Raw genomic sequence first — 22,102 nt, 5'->3', positions numbered from 1 at the left:
CCAATGGTCCATCTAGCACAGTATTCTGTTTTTGACAGTGGCTAAAACAGATGTTATTGAGGGAGAGCATTGAACTGGAAATCTCTAGAGTGATCTGTCCCCTAACCAATATCCACTGTTATTGGTTTAGAGATGCCAGAGGAAGCATCTCCAACCATTCTATTCAATAGCTATTACTAGATGTATCATCCATGAATTTATTCAGTCCCTTTTTGAATCTGGCCAAGGTATCTGCCTCCACCACATCCTGTGGCAATAAATTCCATAAGTTAGCTATGTGTTTCATAGAACATATGTTGCTTAATAATTCCTGCTGCATTTCTGGGATTAAATACTACACAATATGCCCTATACAGTTTACTTTGCCATCATACTTGATGAGAGAATAAAAACTGCAGTTTCTGGTGCTTACACACAGTTTGGGATTCTTGCTTGTGAAAAAGGATCACTTGAATTGCTACCTGCTCAAAGCAAAATTAAGTTGAAAACATGGGTTCTCAGCCTCCCTCCCTTTGAAACTACATAGTCTGCTTGAGTGATTTAAAGATCAGCCCACAGGCTGGGCAGTGCCAAGAGCCTTCCCCAGCACTCCTCTAGAAGCTGGCCCACTGAACCTTGTAAAAAACACTGGGAAAATTTTTGCCTTATGGGGAGTAGTGTCCCAGGCTAAAACTCAGCCCCCCCGCCCTGCTTCTAGAGCAGCCTCCATCTCACAAAACCATCACACTGGCTTGTACCCTTTCTCTTGGCCCCACATATCTCCCTTTCTTGGCTGATTAGTAAACTACTTTAGGAGAAGGGTGGTGAAAAGACCTGCACAATGGCTTCTTTGACTGTGGCTTGTTTCTTGGTGTTTGAAGCATTTTACAGGCAAGCAAAAGATACTGGAGAAGGTGGGCCTAGATCCTGAGACCAAGCTCACCAGGCAAGTGCTGTACCATCAAGCTAAAAGGTGGCAGTGTCCTTCAGCATCTAACACCTGCTAATTATATTTTTTCTCTGACTGACATTTTGGGGCTTCCCCAGGCTTGTGCACATTCACGGGTGACTGTTTTCCCAGGTAGCTGCAAAGTTGGAGTGCAGCACTAATGAGGATACCCTGTAGGACAATAATGTAATACAGGAAATGCTAAATCCTAAATTCTACACAAGTGCCAAAAGCTTCAAATGTGCAGCTACATACCTGCCACTGAGGCTCAAGAAGAGTAAATCGGATTTGTCCCCAAGCATCTCACCTGTTTTCAAACCCTGCAACTAACTCCAACTAGATTTTTCATTTAGTTAATTTATTTTAAAAATCTAGTCAAAGAAAACAGGTGAAAATTAAGCTTTATCCTTTCATTAACAATTTCCATTTATGCAAAATGGTTATTTTCATAGCTGACAAAAAAAGCAATGCCAAGTTGTCATTAAGGAAAATATTTCTGTCCCCACAGTCTGTAGAGAGTAGATGGGAAATTGTTTATTGCACAAACCTTGATGTTGAAGCAGAGAACTAAGGGCATGAGCTTCTACCCAGAAGTCTCTTACTTTATTAAGATTTTTTACAGCATATCCTAGGTGAGTAGTGCCCAGAGCTGCTGGGGGCAGGAGGGAGGGGGGAGAAGCTACAGTTTAGCATGCTGGGCACTCTCAAGTCTCTGCTGATGGTGTGTGGCTTTGACAAAAGCTGCTCTACTCTGAGAGCAGATGAGAGGTTTGATAGGCTCTTCATCTCGGAAATGCAGACACTGCATAGATAGAGATGAACATACTGCCAGTCTCACAACAATCCTCCTCCCTGCTTCTCATAATGAGAACTGAATAAACTAAGACACCAACTTCCATATGCTGAAGCAGGGAGTAAGGACTCTTGCCCAGAAGTCTGTCATTTTGTTAAGAGCTTCCTAGGATATAACCTGGTCTGTTCTGGTAACTGGAGGACCAAGAACTCCACTGGTCCAACATGGGTACCCCATTGTTTGCACCATGTGGCATTCCAGTAACCTGTTTTATCCTTATTTGCTGTAGGTAAAATTGGAAGAGTGCATCCCTTCTCTGCTGCCCCTTTTACCCACCTCTTAAAACCATTTTACACTTGTGTGTAAAGACAGCAATTCCATTAACACAAATTTTACTTAAACAGATTAATATTGCTTGCAAGTGATAGTTCTACAAGTGAAAGCCACAAAAAGCCCAGTCATGCAACACCTATTAAATAGACCTTAATGCCCACACAGTATGTTTGCACTGAGAGTGACTGGATGCACAGGTTCACAAGGAATTTTCTTCTGATTCCAGCACATAGCATGCTACATTAATCCTCCTCACAGCAGTATCATGCAAAATTTTAAATTCGACCTCAACCATACGAAATAGGAAGCACTGATCTATGTGCACGGATTAAACAAGCTTTTGTTATGTGTTTTGTGGGGGAAGCATGAAGAGTTCAAGAACACAATGTGCTCCAGCTACAGAAGACAGGGAAAGTTGGGAGATGGTGATTGTGTTATGATGTCATTGTCATGTCATCATGTGGCAATTCCTCATGTGGAGAGAACCTATACATGCCCACTTAAAGAAGTTTCAAATTCAGGTTGGTCTGTTCCTGAACATAGATATATTAAAGGTCAGAATCTGACCTTGTGCTACTCATTCCTCTCATTTTCAAACTCTGTAAAAAAGAACCACATATTCCTAGTTGCCCAGCATAATCCCCATTTCAATAAACATGTTTAAGGTGGGACATTCATGGATCCCCAAATACTAAAGGGTCATGACAAAATGTGCTGATGTTTCAGTGAGATTTTCTCATATGATGTTGGTAAGAGAGGTGTTCCTCTCAAAGAACAATTCCATCCCATATATTAGTGTTTGGGTACAATGTAATGGTAATGCCTGAGGTTGTACCCTATCATGGAATCCTAATACAGTTTGATAACAGTCCAGTGTAATACTGCCTTTCCCAGCATTTCTACGTGGCAATGTTTCAGTGCCTTTCAATGATAGTTTATTAACGTATCACATTATATTGTGAAGGGCTGACACACTACTTTCATGTCATAAAATCCAGTTTAGTGCCACCCAACATACTTGCAAAAGTGACACTTTTGCTGATGATAACCAGCCAGTCCATACTGCTCCAAAACAGTTTCAGAAGAACACAGCTATGGCCTTGGTATTGGAGCAGAGACTTGGCACAGAAAGACTTTAAACAGATTTTAAAGCTCAGCACTATCAGGAGATATTTTGATATCCCAAGATGCACTCCTACCATATTATTACACACCAAAGGTGGGTGTTAATCATAACCACTAACCTACTATTGCATTTTCATGTTTAAAACACAGATTGTCTATTGTAGGCAAATTAATTATGTAATTGCATCATTAACCTACAACTTCACAAATACAGTGCAGAAAAAGAGGAACACTTTTTTAATTATCCTGTTCATAATTTCAAACTGTTTGAATACAGTTCTTGACAACTTGGTTAAGCAGTTATTTGGTATGAATATTTGTTAGAGATCCCGTGGCTTGTCTTTTATTTCACTTTAGTTCAGCACACGAATCATAAAACACTAGTGATGGTGTGCTTGGGCACAATTGTTATGTGTTGTGACTGATTACCATACATATAAAAATGCTACATTCTGTAGGAAGCCCTGAAATCCAGCTGGTGCAAAAGATTACCAGAAGTCTGTCAGGAACTGAATTTCACTCCTACTGAACTATATCTGAAATACATCTGTTATTTGAAAACGCCAAATAATGGATGCAGCAAAAGCAAATCTTTTATACTGTTCTTGTTCAAGGTGAACTTCAGTACCCAGAGTTTCAAAAGCAAAAGAGCTTTATGATATGAGTGAACAAATACTGCTGTTCATAAGAGCTGTCACTTTGTCCTGATCCTTAGTTCTGCTTGTCTCAGATCCTGTTTCCTCTCACTTGAATGTAACTCAGATGATTCCAGTCAATGCTCAAACTTTATCACATTGAAAATAAATCTGTAATGTAATTTATTTGTCTTCTGCTTTATATATTAAGAAATTAAGGTTGATTTAGATTTGCTTTTTCGGTTTTCTGGTATTGAAATTGGTTATTCAAGGCATCTCATAAAACACAGGTTAGCACATAAACTACAGATAAGCTGGCATTTTTAAGTAGAAGTGGCAGAGAATTGTCCAGTAAAAGGATTTTTTGTTATTTTTTTCCATTGGAAAGTGCTGATATGCTGAAATTGTTTTCAGGAAAGACAGATTGATTTGATTTTAAAAAATTGCAAAAAGTTTCAAAACTGTATAAATGAGCTGTTAAAATGTATTTGAAACACAAGTTTTCATTTTTTGATGCCAGATGACTTTTTTGTTTTGAAATTGTAATTAAATTGTAATCATAGGGAAAAAATAAAAGTTCAACAGGAAAATGAAACATTTTGAATTTATATAAAACAGAAGCTTACTCATGCGACATAGGTCTTTTGTCCTACATTCTTCCTCAACAAAACCTTCCAAAATCTTATATTGGCAGGCTGTTGTGAAAAGGAGTTATTACTGTATGAACTAATATCTATTATAATTATTGAAAAAGAATTTAAAGCTGAAGGCAAATTGAATGCTGAAGGTTGAGATCTGCTAATACACTAGTGCGCATACTTTGTTGAACTAATCAATCACTGTCAACCCTCAAACTTTCTCACAATCCTCCAGACACCTTTATCATCAGACTTTGAATTGAGTTACATGGGGCATAGTGTGAGCCTTCCCTCAAATCACAGATTGGAAACAACTGCTCTAATACCTCTCAGTTTATTATACACAGCACAGCAGAAGCAATATCAGTGAAAGCTTCTATACAATGTTTGAAAACTACGACTCTAATTTCAAGAACTAGAACTAAAGCACAAATAGACATTTTACTAGCCTGCTAAACAGGTGTAATGGAGAACAAATTAAAATAATATCCAAGGGACCCTACTTAGGATCCTTCTGGGACACTGTTCTGCATGCTTACAGACACCTTAGAAAAGACAATTCCTGCTGATACTTTCTCTTGCAGTGTTTCAAGAACTGGATAACATTATGCCCAGGCCTTTAGAGCTGCAGCTTGCAGCTGAGATTTGAATGCAGCTATAACAAAATGCAGAGTGGAAGTCTGTCTCACAAGACTTCCAGCTAGGTATGGAAATGCTGGGAATCCTATAAGAAACTTTGTTCTGGAAAGCTGCCCATCTGGGTTATGAAGAGCCACATGTTTTGAACAGTTTTATTCAAATCAAGCAGTTTTGTTTTGTCTTTGTTCCAGGTCAGCATTCAAACTTCTAGATGCTTATCCAAGCCTAGTCTGAACCCTAAGCCTTGGGAGGGTTTATTTGATGGCACACAGCATTTTCCCTGCATAATCCACTAGATGGTGCCTGTCTATCAAAGAAACCCCCTTATATACTTTTACTGGCTTTCCCTGCACTTGAATAGTATTAGTGAAGTAACTTCCTGTTCCATGCTCAGATGTATAACAATGAGTAATTACAGTCAAATCTATTCACTTTGTTAAATGATTACCTATACATCACAATGGTTTGTATTATTTTTGTGCAGTTGGGCCTTAGAAAGATCAATTGACACCAAACAATTTAATGTCAGGTCAATTGAAAATTACTTATTTCAGCACCAGAGAGCACTTGTTAGCCTCTCCTCTGTTAAGTCAATGTCAAAATTCTTACTGATTTCAGCCATAGAAAGAACAGGCCCTTAATGTTATACAGGTAAGTCATTTTGCAGTTTAGTACACAATATGATCAGGCCCCTCAGGTGATAGAGCCTGGCATAGCTGTGTGAAAGCTAAGAGAGTCACACTGTCCCCTCCCATCAAACTAGGTTGCGTGTAGACGAAGCAAAGGGCATGTGTGCACACACTTTAAAGCGGCTAAGTGCTTTTGCACCACTTTAATGGTGTTGGTGCTTGCACGCCTCGGTGGTGTATTGTACATTAATTACAGCTGCTGTAGCAAATTCTGTGGCATAATGCGCCTTAAATGACTTGGGGCGCAGCAAACAAAAACTCCTCCGAGGAGTTTTCGTTTGCTGCCCCTACAGCCGTGGAGTGAAGCACTGGGCTCCGTGCAGCTCAGGGGTTCTGCAGGAAACCCTGCAGGCGGCCTGGCAGCAGCCTGGGAAGGCAGACTCTGTCCAAGAAAAGCAGTGAGCCTGATCTTTTTTTCCACCCTCCCCTGGAGCCTGCCTGCCTGCCTGAGCTGTGTGGGGGCCCAGTACTTTCCTCTGTGGCTGTGGTGCCCCCCGGGACCACCTGAGTCGGGTACCTGTGGGTGGATGCCACCTGGCAGGGGGCCACCGCTGCCGTGGAGGGAAGCACCAGCCCCTCCTGCAGCCCAGGGGCCCTTTGACCGCCGGCAGCTCTCCTTCCCCTCCCCACCGCTGGAGAGGCAGGTAAGTCAGCAGGGTGTGTGCATAACACGGGGGTTTAAAGGGCCCTAAATTGAAACGGTGTTTTTAAAAACCTACTGCTTCAGTTTAGGGCCCCCGTTTTATCTACACACATTTGTGAAAATGCAAAGTAACGGTATGCTCTAAATGTAATACTACATAGGAAGACAAGATTCTTTGGGTAGATGTGATATCTTTTATTAGACCAACTAAATAGTTGGAAAAATTGTTCTTTGCAAGCTTTTGGGCACAAACATCCTTCTTCAGGCATATAGAGAGTCTACTGGTGAATTGTGTGCTCTCCTGGGTAGAATAGAAGCCAAAATACCACATAGGAGATACCGAAAAACATAATTCCATATATCAGCATAAATAAGTAGAATTAAAATGCCAGTGGTTTCATTTCAGCTTGTGGAGTGTCAGATCATGTATTGGAAGACCTTGGTCAATCTCAAAATATTGTTTCAATTTTTTTCCCCTTTGAATGGACTTTACTGAAGTTTTTAGCATTAAAAAAAATCTAGCTTCACTGAAGGGATTATCAGGAAATAGCCAGCTGTTAAGTTTTATATAGAGGATGGAGTGTAGTATGCCAGCATAACAGCCCATTCACTATAACATCATCAGTGTTATGGGTTTCAATGAGACTTGAAAATTGAGGCGCACTAATACAATGAGGATGACAATTAGTTAATTTGGTTTTAAGCCCAGAGAATTTTTTATTAAACTTTTAAAATATTCAAATATTGTGTTTTCTTCTCTTAAAGAAAGTGTTCTGTAAACTAGCAGTGGGAAGTGCAGGGATTGCTACATAAAGGGTGTGTCGACACATGACACTATATCACTGTAGCAATGTACTACTGTGATGTAGCATCCATGGGTGTCTACACAGGACTGGAAGCTACTTAGCCGTAGTGGTACGCTCCCTCATTATATCATGTTGCTGTGGCAAAGTGGCTACTAAACATAACCGTGTGCCACACGTACAGCACAGCATGGACAGTTACTGTGCCGTGCTTTAGTCCTTTTGGAAGTACTAAAGCACAGCACAGTAACAGTGTCACTGTAGGGCAAATGCACTCGAATTGAAGGAATGGAGAATGGGAAGACTGGATCCTTGAAAGTAACCCAACAAGGGGCTGAGTAGGTCAGGTGTACCAAGTCCCTAAGGATAAAGAAGGGTACTTAGGGGATGATTAACCAGGCAGCATGCTATCTCATCAAAAAGGATGGAGTCCTGGATTGAGCTGCCTTCTCATGAAGAGAATGGCCTGAGGCCTTCTGAAGTCAAGGGGTGCTATTCCTGACCGTCCATCCCTGAGTCCTTTGGGAATGACAGTTTTCTGAATCCTTCCCTGTGCTAGAGAAAGGACTCCAAGGTCTTACAGTATGGGGTGTGAGTGGGGCTGTTTGGTAAGACTGATTGAAAGAGAGGTCAGTGTGCAGAAATTGGGACAGTGCTCAAAAACTGAGGCTCAGGGCCTACTTTTGCTGTAGCTGAGATGGCAGAGGAAAGATTTGGACATTTGGGGTATGACTAATAGTTAAGATTTAAAGAAAAGGTTTAAGTGCACAGGGAATAAATAGTGACAGAGTGATTAAGTCTGTTTCCATCATATCACATAATATAGTGCTAGTGTACCATTCTTGAAACTTGAACAGTAACATTTGAAATCAGAGTGCTTTAAACTCCAGCAGCATAGTAAGAAGAAGCAAATTACGATGCATCTCACAACTGTACATTAATTTGCCTCATCCCTTTACAGATGAGCCAACTACACTGGGCAAAAATAGCATAATGCCATTTTATTATAGTTATATGGTAACTTTCAGACAAATGGGGTACTTTTTCAGGTACTCACTGAGAGTTTGAGGAAACATAGGTCCACATCCACTCTCTGAAATTTTATAATATAAATAGACTATTAAAAATAGCAGAGAAAGAAAATATGTTGTATAAGCAAGGTGGAACAAATGTGCTTTTAGCTCTCACTTAAAATCAGATGCAGACTCACTCAATAAGCTAAAGACCCTCATAGCATCCATGGCCCAAGTGAGTGGAGTCTGAAAAGGGAGGCAAATGACATAAGAGCAGAATAAGTGGGGGAAAAGGGACAAATGAAAAGCTCTGACGTGGAGTGGAATAAATCCATGGAGGGTCTCATCAATAAACCAAGTGTGGAAGAATATCCTTAGCATGCATGCACACGCACACATTTAGCAAGAGTGAAGAGTAGCTACCAGCTCTTTGCTACAAATTGATTTTTTTGGTAGGAAATGTTTCCTTTTAATTTGTGTGGTTCAAAGGTAGTGTTTTAAAAGCGAGCAGGAGAAGAGAGCATGTGTATGCATTATTGACTGAGTCATCTTTAGAAAAGACAGTTGTACTCCACCACAGACTTGGCGTGTTCTTATTATTTTGTTGTTATAACCCTAATTAGGCTGAGTAAACTCCTGAAAACTTAGATAAAGGAGCATATGACAGGATTTCTTTAAATACCCTTCTACTGGTAGGGATAAAGGAAGAAGAAACTCAGCTGGATGGAAGAATATTTATCAACTTTCATCTCCTGTTGTGTGTGTGTATACAGGGGCATACACAAACACTCGGGGGAACAATGAAGAAGTCTGGCTACTTATGACATAGCCAAGAGAAATTCAAAGAACAAATCACAACTAAAGACTTCTCTAGCTTTCTCACCCTGGTCCTGATGTAGTCATTACTGATGTCCCCAAGCAGTCTCTGCAGCATATTCAAATAAAGCTCTTAATAATCAAACCTTCATATAAAGTTTCACAAATAGCTGTGCACACAAATTATCCAAGACTTTGTTCAAGAAAAGGTTTTTGTTCTTTGTTCAAAAAGAAAAAGAAAATAACTTGTTCTAAGACAGGTGTTCAGTGTTCTTCAGGAGATGGTTTCAATGAAACAGTAGCATTTGCACTAATGGCATAGAAGTGACTCACTGTAGCAATGTTTAGTAACTTTGCCCAAATTTAAAGCATAACTAAACCACCAATGTTTTTGTTTTGTTTTGTTTAATTCCCTCTGACATGAAAGGAATAGCAAAAAATTGTCTACTCCATTTCCTTAAACACGTTCAAAATAGAATCAAGAATGTCAGGGGTAGGTTTAAAATAATTTTATCCTTTTGTGAATCTCAATACAGTAATAGTAAGAGATGTTCCTTTACCTATAAAGACCTTAGTGATAGGGTCATTAGTTATTAGAAATCTCGAAATAGTTGCATAAAGAGTGAGCTGCTTCATTAGTACAGGATTAGAACTGAAGTATCTGCTAACAGCTAGATCAAACACTCTTTAGAGCCATGCAAACATAAACCACATTCTTGGTTATATAAATAGAGAGATCCATTACCGGGCAATGATTTCTTCACTGAAAATAAGGACTGTGTTATTCAAGAAGTGCATTTTTATAAAGTCCTTAGTGCAGAAATGATTAGAACTAGACATCTGCTAGTGTAGACTCGGGGCATATCCAGACGAGCGCGCATGCATAGTAAGTATACACATGCAGGTGTTCCCTGTGTCAGAAAAACCTGAGCCAAAAAAAAAAAAAGGGGGGGGGCGGGAGGGCCCAGCGTGCACCATCTGAAACAGGATCCTGGCCAGCCAGAGCCACACTCCAGCTGCTGGCTGGATGGCTGCAGCTGGAGCCCCAGGAGGCCCCCAAAACCCCAGGTAAGGCTGCTGGGACCAGCCCAGGTGCTAGCCCCGTCCTCCTGTACCCCACTTGGGGCAACTTGCCACACAACAGAGCGTGCATGTACAGGTGTTCCCTGGGGACAAGTAGCAGTGACACAACTATGTGCCACTGCTATTTGTCCCTGGGGAAATGCATGTGCACTCTTGTCTGGACACACCCATAGTGAGCACTGGATCAAAACTTCCATATGCAGCAATTTGACAACCTCTTTAACAATAGGGGAATGCTGAAGTGCTTTGCTGATTCAGGATCGATTTAATCTTTCACTTAAGTAGCTTGCTGGACTGGGACCTAAACCCACTGCTTAACTTTAAGTCTATAAGCAGCAGACCACACAGGTGATCACAGCTATGCAGCAGCTAATGTGCCTTGCTGAATCGGATCCTAAATGCTTACATGTAACTGGGTTGCTCCAATATAATCCTTGAGATGGGACCAGTGTCTTTCCTCAAGAAGAAAAAAGTGCAAGGACCAAGGAAGAGATCAGAGGCTGCTGATCACCATGAACTTCTGTTAGAAGGCTCCTGGGCCTGTTAAACTCTTCTCCTCTCTCTTTCATGAGCTTAGTGTATGCAGTATAGTGTAAAGATACTGGAGCCAGCTCTAAATGAGATGGCCTGGGTATTAGATGTAGGCTAGTCACAGCAGGCCAGTGCTTCACATGGGCTAATTCACCTGCTATGTGGCTAGACTGCTTCAGGTGCAGTGCTATAGCAAGGGGCGGGGGGAAGCGGGGCAACCACCCCGGGCACTGAAGCGAAGGGGTGCCAACAGGTGCTGCCCAGCTGGGCCAGGGCATGGGATGGAGCTGCGAGCAGCTGGTTTGGGGGGGGGGGTGCAGGGATGGGGGAAGCGCGGCTTCCACCACTGTGTGCACTTCCAGGCAAACATGGGGGATGTGTATCCCCCTCCACCGGACCTGTGTGTGGGGCAAGGGCGGGCTGCTCCTGTGGGCTTTGCCCCGGGCACCAAACTTCACTGCTATAGCACTGTTCAGGTGCCCAAGCTGAGGGAGATCTCTGTATCCTATGTGACAGTCTGGAACATGCACACCCCTCAGTATGCTTTTGGGGGCGGGGGATCCGAGCTAGGGCACATGGGAAAAACCCCAATAACAAAGGAATGCAACTTGGGGATGGTGGAAGGGCAATCCTCATCACACTACTTTGGGAGTCCCACTTCTTTCTGTCTCTCCTGAGCACCTCATCCCCAGTGATGTTCTTCTGAACTTGTGCGGTCTTGTCTCCCTAGCTTTGGAAAGTGCTTTTCAGATTGACAACTTCTGTGATGAAGAGTGCAGTGACCAAGCTGTTGCTGCTCCAGTCTGTGAGACCCAGCAGATTTATGGGGGTGGAGCAGCATCCATACCCCCTCCCTGCTGGCTCCCACTCCTCGCTGGCTGGGAAAAGGGAGGGTCTTCCTTGAAGCTGGTCGATCATGCTGACAAAGTGCCCCTAGCCATGCATTGCATTAACACCGCCCCCAGCTCTCCCCCTCAGAGCTGTTTAATGGAGCTACAAGAACAATTACTTTTCCAATGTAGATTTTGCTCAGCTGTGCAGCTGACGTCCATCCATCCCCTTCCTCCCTCCCTCCTTCTAGCCTGGTCTTCTAGGTATAAAATGCCAGCTGCCCCCAAGTGCTGGGCTTGTTTCTCTGTGGAGCATCAGTCACCTGTGGAGCAGAGCCTCGGTGAACAGGTGAGTGACTGGGGCCAGCTGCTCTCATCCTTGTCTTGCTTCTGTCTGGCTGTTGCTGCTAGTTGATCTGTGAATGAGATGAGAACACTGCTGGAACATAAAGAGCCCCTGAGGCTGTAAAAGCAGCTCTGGGTTTGACAGGGGGTTGCCAGGAAAGAAGAGCTAATGGCAAAGACTGGTTACTGATAGGAGGGGTGTAGACAGAAAATGAAGACTTGGATCTGAGAAGGATAAGGAATGCCAGGCTCTATTCCTGGCTCTGCCACTGACTCACCCTGTGACCCCGAGCAACTCCCCTAGACCTGCTGAAGCCAGTGGAAGTGCAAACACTGACTTTAGCCAAGGCAGGATCAGGCTCTAACCCCTTCAGATACAAGCAGTTAAGAGGAGTGTGAGTGAACACCCACTGAAAGACCTCCCAGGTACTTCCACTCAGGCTATGTCCCATCCAGATTTTAAGATCTGCCTTTTAAAGGTCCTGATTAGAAAGCTGAGTGTTAGTGTCACATTTCTGGTGGTACTGTGGTGGCAGGGAAGGGACTAGGGGAGAGTGTACACAGTGTATGGCTGACAACTTTCTCCTTCTTGGGAAAAGGAGGGAAAATGATTAAGGAAATTCTACTGGAATGCTTCCCGGTTCATAATGAACTTTCCTATGAAAAACAGGTTAGGTTCATAGATGTTTGGGTTGGAAGGGACCTCAGTAGATCATTGAGTTTGACCCCCTGCCTTGGGTCCTTTTGTACTCTGAGCTATTTTCTTAGCACTATTTATTTCTGCTCCATGTTTTTTGGTCTTTTCTTTAATCTGATGCAATAGAATGGTGAGATCAGGGTTACAAGTCAGACATTAACATCCTTCGTGAAATACCAAAAGGGCTGGAGAAAATAAGGAGCAAAAATATTTTTTTAGTCAGTAGTTAATAACTATAATTAAAAACTCATCCATGTTTCATTTTAGAAGGAGAAGGATGGGCTGGAGATTAAAGTAAAGCTCTGGGATTTGGGAGCCCCATCCTGTACTTACTTAGCATGGTCTTACTTCCCACTGACAACAATGGGAGTTGAGGATGCTCAGCATCATGCAGGATCAACTCAAGAGTCTCCCTGTGCCTCAGGTTCTCCCAGATTAAAATGTGTAATACCATAACTATCCTTTCTTCCAGGGGTATGAACAAATTCCTTAGTGTGATATGGTGCTCAGCCACTCTATTGTAGGAGACCCAGCAGTACCTACCTAGAAGTGTTTGGAAGACATGTATTTAAAAGGGCATCTTGCCCTGGGTGTTTATAGTAAATTTAATAAATAATGGGTCTGTTGAAAGTTGATTCAAGTGAGCTGACTGGCTAATTCCAGTCTTAAAAAGTCCCCTGTGTACTTGGAAAATGCATCACCTGGGCAAAAAATATAAACACCAGTGTAATGGAGGCAGAATTGCCCTACTATACTGAACGTTCAGTGGGAATGTAGGTATTCATAACACTGTCACTCTATTCTGTTTAGAGGAGTTTGGCTGGGTATGATGTACTCTGCAAAGGTATTAATTACAGTGAGATAATTATGCAGTTAACAAAAGTTAATTTAAGGGTTTGCTACAAACAGCAATTAAAAACATTCTTTTGGGTTACATTTGTCTCTCATTTGCACCCTTAAAAAAAAAAAAAGCAAAGGTAAGCATTAAATTGTGCTGAAGACTAGCAGAAGCACATAGTGACTGTGGAGCTATTTTAATAAATGAAAGAAATGGAACTGGCCAAGTGCTTCATAAAGTGAATATTGGTTTAACTGCACTGCTTGTTACACAGTGCCCTTTGTTATCTCCCCAAATGTGAGGATGTTTCAGGGCCTGGTCCTGTACCTATTAATGGCTTAGTCCACACTTAGAAGTTGTCTAGCTGAATCAGTTTGGAGTGTTAAAACAATCACCATCCTAATTGGCATAGCTATGAGGGCTGGAACTGTAAATACAGATGTATCAGCAAACATGCCTTTTTGCCAGCATTGCTTATTCTGTTTGGGGAACTGGCATAAGCTGTACTAGCAGAAGAGCTGTTTGACCCATGTGGGCATATCCGCCAGGCAGTGGTGACTTCACACATCCTATGCTGCTCCACACAGGTTGCTTCCTAAGTCAGAAGCAGTGACCTCACATCTGCTCACTGCTTCAGGTGAACTAATCAGTGTTACTGAGCGATAGCATCAATTAACACACCTTGCTGTTCATCAGCCAGCTTGCAGTGCCACATAGACACAGATGCACTGCTCCAGGCTTGTCTGGCAGCCAGGGCACAGCAGTAGATTTGGGGGTGCTGGAATGCACAGCTGCCTGCCATAGCATGTGGACATGATTTAAAAACTGCAAATTGTTGAACTGTTCTCACTAGGAAGTTTGCCAGGATTGACCTACCAGCAACCCCTTTTACAGGTAGACAGGTCTAAAGCCAGTGACGGTGCTGCTTGCAACTTTTAGCTGGTACAGGCTCAAAATATTTATCTCAACTTCCCCGTAGGCTAAATATCCTCACTTAGAAACAGGAAGCCTGAAAAAAGGAAGGGTTATGTGACTTGTCCAAGATTTCAATGAGGTAATAGAGAGCTAGGAATAGCACCCAGAATACTTTTCCTTGTGTCCTAATTTCTAGACCTGCTTCCTCCCATTACTGCCTAGCTCTTGTAGACTGTTGTCCGTAGATCCCACCCTGTAGTCTGTCTTCCCTGTGTTTTATAGCCTATCTCACTGCCCTCTATAGTTTTGCTGGGACTCTAGGGTAGGATCATATTCAAGTGGCAATGTTGTGTTGTGTTAAATTAAAAAAAAATCTCAAGTTCATACCAGGAAAGCTTTACAACAAAGTTTTCCTTTCCACAGCATTTAATCCTATCTAAAACTGTAAAATACCCCAGTAGCTAACATACTAATAAAGAAAACATGAACAGCAATAAAAGAGGTCATTGATATGAACCTGGAGAGCAAATCCTGATGGGCTGTAGAACTCCACGGCTCTCTCCAGTCATTGACTAATCCTTACATCACTTTTGAGGGAGGTGAGTGCTATACTCACTGACCACATAGTGTGTAAGGACTAGTCGCAAGAAGCCACATAGCAAGTCAGTGACAGCGTTGGACACAAGACATCCTGGGTCCTAGTTCCATCCTCAGTGGCTTGGGTCAAGGGGTTCAATTTTTTTACCACGTTTTTAGAATTTAAACAGCTGTAAGATGAACAGCCAAATTATAAACCACCTTAATTATCAAGGGACAGTGTGTTTTGATGCTGTGTTCTTTAAATCATGCATTTTAATTGAGTTTCCTTCTTTTCTTGCAGTGCCTTTATCCTCGACCCATCATGTGGTATTCAGTGCCATGGTCTCAGCAGTCTCACTGGTCACCTCAATCCAAGCACTTAAAGCTTGTCACAGTCTATGTGTTGGTGCTCTTGGTATCACTCAGCTTTGTGACAGGCCAGAGCAGATCATTTAAACATCAGATAGACAACAGAAGTAAGCATTGATTTTTGGCTTTTTTCAAATGAACTTTGATTTTGCCCCTAAGCTGGAGACTGTCAGCCTGATTCTTGTCTCGCAGGGGATAATTCCACTGACTCCAATGAAATCCAGACTCACACATACATGAATGAGATCAGACTCAGGTTGTTAGTCAGAATGCTGAGCACACAGTCCTCTTGGGTTTGTCTATAAGGTTAAAAAGATTATATGGAGCAACGACCTCCATCCCATTGTATGTTGTGCTCTCATATAGATTAGGATGTTTGATTTCATAACTCTCTTAGTCAAGTGAAACGTCTCCGTTTTTAAACTTCTGTGACAGAAGCACAAGGAAGATCATGAATGCTGCGTGCCCCCGGGAGGCTGGGGGGGCACGATGAGCTCTCACAGGTGGCAGTGGCACTATCGGTGGTGGAGGGGGTGGGGGTAGCAAGTGCTGACTGGCAGGTGGCAACCACCCACAGATGCCGCTGACAGTGTTGGCAGCGGCCAGCGGCAATCGTGGACTGCCCACAGATGCCACTGGCGGTGTCAGCAGCAAGGAGGGTGGGGGTAGCAAGCGGCGACTGCCTGCAGGAGCTGCCGGCAGTGTTGGCGCATAGGGGGTGCACTGCCAAGCTCAGGTGGTGCACGTGCACCCACATGCACCCCCTACACGTCACCAAATGAGGAAGATACTAGTGCACCAGAGACCACTCACTTCCAAATATTTTATTGTTGTAATGGCTGAAGCCAGGTTAGGTAAATGGCAATACCGTCTTTTTTGCACTGAGTGAAAAATGGGGAATCTAAAGAGTCTCTGTGACAGAAGCATCATCAAAACAAACCTCTCTTGCATATTCATAACGAAGGGGTGCAAAAAAGAAATGGAAGAAAGAATCTATAGTGTGCACTGTCCTTTCTCTAACTCCTCAGAATACTTCAGTGGGTGATACTTGGGCACTGAGTGCTGAAGGCTTGCAGGGAGTTGGCCATGAGCAACAGGAATGAGTTCCCTTTACCAGAAGTTTCTACATTTTTACAAGCAACTAGAGAGTTTGGGAGTTCAGATTTTTAGTTACCTACTTGACTCAATTTAAAAGTTCTGATTTTTTTTTCAGAGGTTGGGGGGCTCAGTACTGTCTGGTAACCAGGTAGAAGTTTTAAGGTTTCTCAAGTTAGGCATACAAAAATTCATGGCCTGCAGCACAATTTACATCACAGATCTTTGAGAAAGTTATTTTGTATTCATAGGGCAATTTGTGATCACCATAGGAGGGGATTTGTTTTTTGGGGTTCTTGGGATTTTTTTTTTTTTTTTTGCTTGTCTCTGTTTAAAGAGTAACACATACAGGGTCCTGTCCTGCAGTCTCATTTCAAAGTTCTGTGTGAACTAGTGAATGTATTTCAAATGAAATTGCCCATCAATCTATCTTGACAGTTGTATTCCTGGAATAATAGCAGGCACTTGATTATGGCACTGATGTTTTTATCACGCTGCTATAGAATTTTTTCCCATTATAGTATCTTGCATTATACCAATCTTGCCATTTTTTTTCCAATGCAATTTAAAAATAAATCTGGTCTTGGAAATCAAATTGTGCAAAAAAAGCCAAGTTTGAAGATCATGTACAATATGTAAAAGCTGTGTAAAAAGATCGGCCATGTTTGTATGGCTGCATCATTCTTCATATGTGCTAAAATCTTTGATATAAAATCTCGTAGATACAGTGTCAGACACTTATTGGAGTGATCATAAATGAGAATTTCTGTCCCATGAAAAAATCTCCAAATCTCAATATTTGTTTTTTTTAATCTCTAAGGAGCTCAAAGTTAAAATATTTTACAGAACAGAAATTCCAAAATATCAGAATTTGGAAACATTACACAAAATAGAAAAGAGCTATTCTGTAAAATTTGTAATACTCCAACAGTAGATTTAATATTTAACTAAGGTAAAATATTAAATATTAATAAAACAATAGAATAAAGTAATTGATAAAATCATACCTCTCAATTTGGCATTTTAAAATTATTTTTTTCAGCAAATTGTGTTGACACTGACAGGCTGTCATGAACACTGAGATTTTCAACACAGCAGCGTTTTCCAATAGAAAAATAACTGCATTGAAATTTTGCCGGCAGCTTTAGTATGTTTGTGGCTTTAAAGTATTCAGGGCATAGAAGGGTTCTTCTGGAACCTATTGCTATTGCCTACAAGATCTTCCAATGATGGCTAGTTTGGAAAGACTGACTAAAGGACACATTCAGTACACTGTGACCAAAATGCAAGAAACTTTTGGTTTTTCTTCAGTAGGTGTATTTAATACATGCACCCATGCAGATGCTATGGATTTAACCTGCAATGATCCAGAAGATAACCCAGGAGCTATTTACTTACATGGAGGACAAGCATATGCTCTGTATGATCACCCTCCTTCAGAACTTCTGTTGAGGGAGGGGAGACACAAAATTGATCAGGGCTCTGAAAATGTACAGAGTAGATCCCTCTCAGGCAATGTGCTGATGGGTTTATCCCTTGATCTCTGCTAGTTTCTACTACTACAGCCTTCTACCACCTGCAAGGTAATGCCAGCAAAAGTTAGCGCAGGCCTTGGTCTGAGTGTAGCTCATAGTTTCATAGCTGGTAGGGTCAGAAGGGACCTGAGCAGATCATCAAGTCTGACCCCCTGCCATGGCAGGAAAGAGTGCTGGGGTCAAGTGACCCCGGCCAGGTGATTGTCTAGCCTCCTTTTAAAGACCCCCAGGGTAGAAGTGAGCACCACTTCCCTTGGAAGTTGGCTCCAGATCCTAGCTGCCCTGACTGTGAAGTACTGCATCCTGATATCTAGCTTGAATCTACTCTCAGTCAACTTATGGCTGTTATTCCTTGTTATTCCCGGTAGTGCTCGGTGGAACAGGGACTTTCCTGTTGCCTGCTGGTTCCCTTTGGTCAGTTTATAGACAGCCACCAGATCCCCTCTCAGCTTTCTCTTGTGGAGGCTGAACAGGTTCAGGTCCCGTAGCCTCCCTTTGTAGGGCTTGCCTTGCTGCCCCCTGATCATGCGAGTGGTCCCCCTCTAGATCCTCTCGATGCTGCCCACATCCCTCCTGAAGTGCGATGCCCAGAACTGGGCGCAGTACTCCAACTGCAGCCTGACCAATGCCGCATAGAGGGGGAGGAGTACCTCCTTGGACCTGCTTGTGATGCATCTGTGGATGCATGAAAAGGTGCAGTTAGCCTTCAATCTCCATAGCTTGTTATGTGCAGACAATGCTCCAGTTTAGTTTCAATGGGAGTTGTGTGTTCATTAAAGCAGAGAACAAGGCCTGCTTTATACTTATTCCAGTAGACATTTAATTTGTGTGCTTCTATGTGTGGCTGAGATGGATGGCAACAATCTCTAGAAAAAATGTAGTGGTTACTTTTACTGAAAGACTCTTGTCTGTTATTTCAGTGTTAGACAGACCACAGAGGGCTGCTTATTGAAAGTGATGGGAGTTTCACTCAAGTAAGAACGGGAGGTTAAGACCCATAAATGGAACGGGAAATTCCATCTGGTGGGAATAATCTTAACTGTACCCAAACCCTTATCCTGCACATGGGGAGCTTCCACACAAGGCAAGAGCCACCTATATGTAGGACTACAGATGTGTATTGCTTTTCTAGTTATCCTGGAACTTGTCTCGCATGCTATAATGTCCTTTGAATGTTTGGACTTTGTTCAAGAGATGCTGGCCCCAAAATGATAGTCATTCACAGATAATGACTTCAAGTGCACCTTTTTCACTGAGCAGTTTGAATTCCAGGTCCTGAGATTGATCCATTCTGGTATGTGGGACGTGGAGTCCGACCTATTGGCCGGTTTGGAAAAAGGCAGCTAAGAAGCAGCCAGAGCAGCTTAAAACCCGGAGACAGAGGCCTGGACCTGATCTTGAATGCATTATGGGAACCAGAAGCAATGGATGAAGAAGAGGATGATGGCTGGTGACCTCATTTTTTGCTGGAGTAACAACACTAACTTCCATTTCAATTGCATTCTCCTGTCTCCTCACACACACTTTAACCCTTTTGCCTAGTTGTCCTCTGCCATGTAATCTATTTATTTCCCATGCAAATTCATTTAAAAAGAATTGCACTCAGGTTTCAGATGGAAGGTGAAAAGTGGCACTGAATGCAACCATAAGTTGTTAGTAGTATTTTTGCTCTGAGCAAAGCACTCCCCCAATAATACCCACCCTGTGCCTCGACATCACCATTCACTGTGACATTAGATCTGCCCAAGAGCCAAACGATTCTTGTGCTTGGAATTAACTCTGTATAAAACATAGTGTCAGTGCTAACGTGTCAACAAACCTTTCTGTCGCATTTCCAGTGGGTATATTGCCTGCCCTTATTGGTAGTTTAGTGTTCACAGGGTCTTTAATCCTACATTATCATACTGGGGAAACAGGACCAAGGTATGCTGTTGTCCTGATTGAGCTCCCTTTTAACAATCTTAAATATAATCTTCATGAGACTTCGTTAGTCAGGGAGCTCTAAGTCACTCTTCAAGCACCATAAGTAATGAACAAACCTATTATAATGGACTGCATAAAGAAGTCATGATTTCTGGCTTAACATGAATCATCATTATGTCAGTTAATTAAATTATAGTAATTTTATGAGCAATACTAATTACAATATATTTAATCTTGATTAGTAGCTATTACCACCAAAATACTTAAGATAAAATTATAAGCAGTGCTAATACTTTGTGGCTTATATCCAAAAAAGATCATTTAACACTTAGCTAATGAACTAGAATTATCATGAATAGCACTGCAGAAGAAGCATTAGAAATCTTTCTAGCCTTGTTCTTCTTGAATCACTGTCAGAAAGTTCAATAACAGTGAATTAATCAGCAAATAATTAAGTCCTTGTAATTATTTCTGCCCATGAATTATCTGCCAACAAGATCTGTGTTGCTTTACAGAATTTATTGTTATTGTCAGTTGTGTGACACTTTGTATGGAGAAATTTGGGACTCGGGCCTGTTTGCATACTACTTACTATGACTCTCCATTATTTGCTATTCACATCATATATCACTGGACTCATGTGGCACTGTCCTTTTTTTTAGAAGGGTTGGTGAATACTTTATGACTCCTCCAGTTTATTAAATCTATTCATGGCCATTTATAAATGTTTGGCACATCTTGCTTGAATACTGTATTTTATCACATACAACACAGCCCCAAATAAAACATGCACCTTGTTTTTAGAAAACAGAATGTAGAAAAAAAGGCTTTTTCAGAGTCATGGCTGACAGCGTGGCCACCCTCTACTGTGGCTGTAGAGAAAATCCTCCTAGAAACATAGTGTGTCCAAAAGTATGGCATCAGGAACTCCCAGTGTGGCTGACTGTCTCCTGACAGCATGGAGTTCCCCACTGTCTGGAAGATGCACTCACACCCTAACCAGGGAGTTGGGGGCTAGGAAAAGTGGCAACAATGCAGGTGCAGCTTCCAGGTGACTGGCCCCAGTGCAGGCACAGGGAAAGTTCCTTGGTGCTGATGTTCTGGGCTGTGGCTTGAAAACCTTGCCAGTCCCTGCTGTAAATAGTTCTTTATATAAATTCCTGTAATTAAATGGTGTGTCTACACATGCATTTACTCCGGCCTAAGTTTACACTGGTGTAATATAATCTGGTGTAAATCCTTTTGGGCAGGCATCTACACATGCAGGGATTAGGCAGCAGATTTGTACCCAGTTTCATGCAGCCCTGCAATGGGCCCCTGCTGCAACTGGGGGGAGCTCCAGCCCCCTCCAGGTGCTAGCCCAGGGGCTGGCAGGGAGCTGATGGCCCTGGCTCCCGGATCAGGGGCATGGGGCTTGGAAAGAGCTCCCCAACCCTCTCCAGCACGGAGCTCTGTGACCACGGGGACACTGCTGGGAGACCCTTATCTCCAAGCCTCCAGCTCTGCCATCACAACTGGGGAGGTGGGGACTGGGAGGCCCTTATTTTCCAGCCCAAGCTCCATGGTTGCGGGTGCAGGGCTCGACCTGGGAGACCTTTATCTCCCAGCCTGAGCTCCACGACTGCAGAGCTCAGGCTGGGAGATAAGGGTCTCTCAATTGTGATAGCGGAGCAGGGACTTGGAGAGCTGGGAGATAAGGATCTCCCAGCCCCAGCTCCCTGACTGTGATCTAGGAACAGGGGGGTTGGAGCTCCCTGCTGCAGGGGCAGGGGGACATAGTCCCCATTTGGGCTCCTGTGGCAAAGGCTGCCCTGGCAGCAGGCAGCTCTCGGGGGCAGGGAGCTATCTCCTGCCCCCTGATGGACTGCTCACTGGGAACCTTCAAACTGAGCAGATTTTGCTCCTAGTCCATTGTTTACACGAGTGCTATGGCATTGTTACTAATCCTGGGGAAATTTGCTACTTGCATTTGCAGGTAGCAAATTTACTCATGATTAGGGAGGTTTACTGTGAAATAAGCATGTGCACCTGTAGACGCACATGCTTACTTCACAGTAAACTATGCAAATGCGAAGTTAAGCATCCCATGTAGATGTGCACAAGGTGTCATTACCATATCAGAACAGATCATGTGCTGTTTCAGGCACAAGCTACAGTGCTCAGCCAATAGCTAAGGATGTGAAGGTTAACGCAAGACTCTACCTCTTCAGTTTGCTGAGCAGACAGAAGCAGTCGCTGCCTTAGCAACTGCAGGGCATGCACAGTGTCTCCAGGAATGCATTTTTTCCAGTGAAGAAAACAGCTTCT

At 42.7% G+C, this 22,102-nt stretch overlaps 2 protein-coding genes across 2 annotated transcripts in view; one reads left to right on the top strand and one right to left on the bottom strand.

Annotated features, from left to right (window-relative positions):
* Positions 1-6,603: 6,603 nt before the first annotated feature.
* Positions 6,604-22,102, bottom strand: part of MYRIP (myosin VIIA and Rab interacting protein) — a 419,729-nt gene continuing 404,230 nt past the window's right edge. Inside the window, exon 17 of the mRNA XM_019483500.2 lies at positions 6,604-11,915. Within this exon, the coding sequence (XP_019339045.1) occupies positions 11,907-11,915 (9 nt within the window). The 3' untranslated portion in view covers positions 6,604-11,906. The remainder of the gene's footprint in view (positions 11,916-22,102) is intronic.
* LOC102561138 (uncharacterized) lies at positions 11,771-21,040 on the top strand. Its single transcript, XM_006258503.4, has 3 exons — positions 11,771-11,848; positions 15,175-15,349; positions 19,145-21,040. The coding sequence occupies exons 1-3, from the start codon at positions 11,771-11,773 to the stop codon at positions 19,324-19,326; spliced, it is 435 nt and encodes a 144-aa protein (XP_006258565.3). The 3' UTR covers positions 19,327-21,040.

Source organism: Alligator mississippiensis, chromosome 5, assembly GCF_030867095.1.
Source record: "Alligator mississippiensis isolate rAllMis1 chromosome 5, rAllMis1, whole genome shotgun sequence".
In the NCBI taxonomy this organism is placed as follows: domain Eukaryota; kingdom Metazoa; phylum Chordata; order Crocodylia; family Alligatoridae; genus Alligator; species Alligator mississippiensis.
Note: the sequence above shows the minus strand (reverse complement) of the source record. Positions and strands in the feature narration are given on the sequence as shown.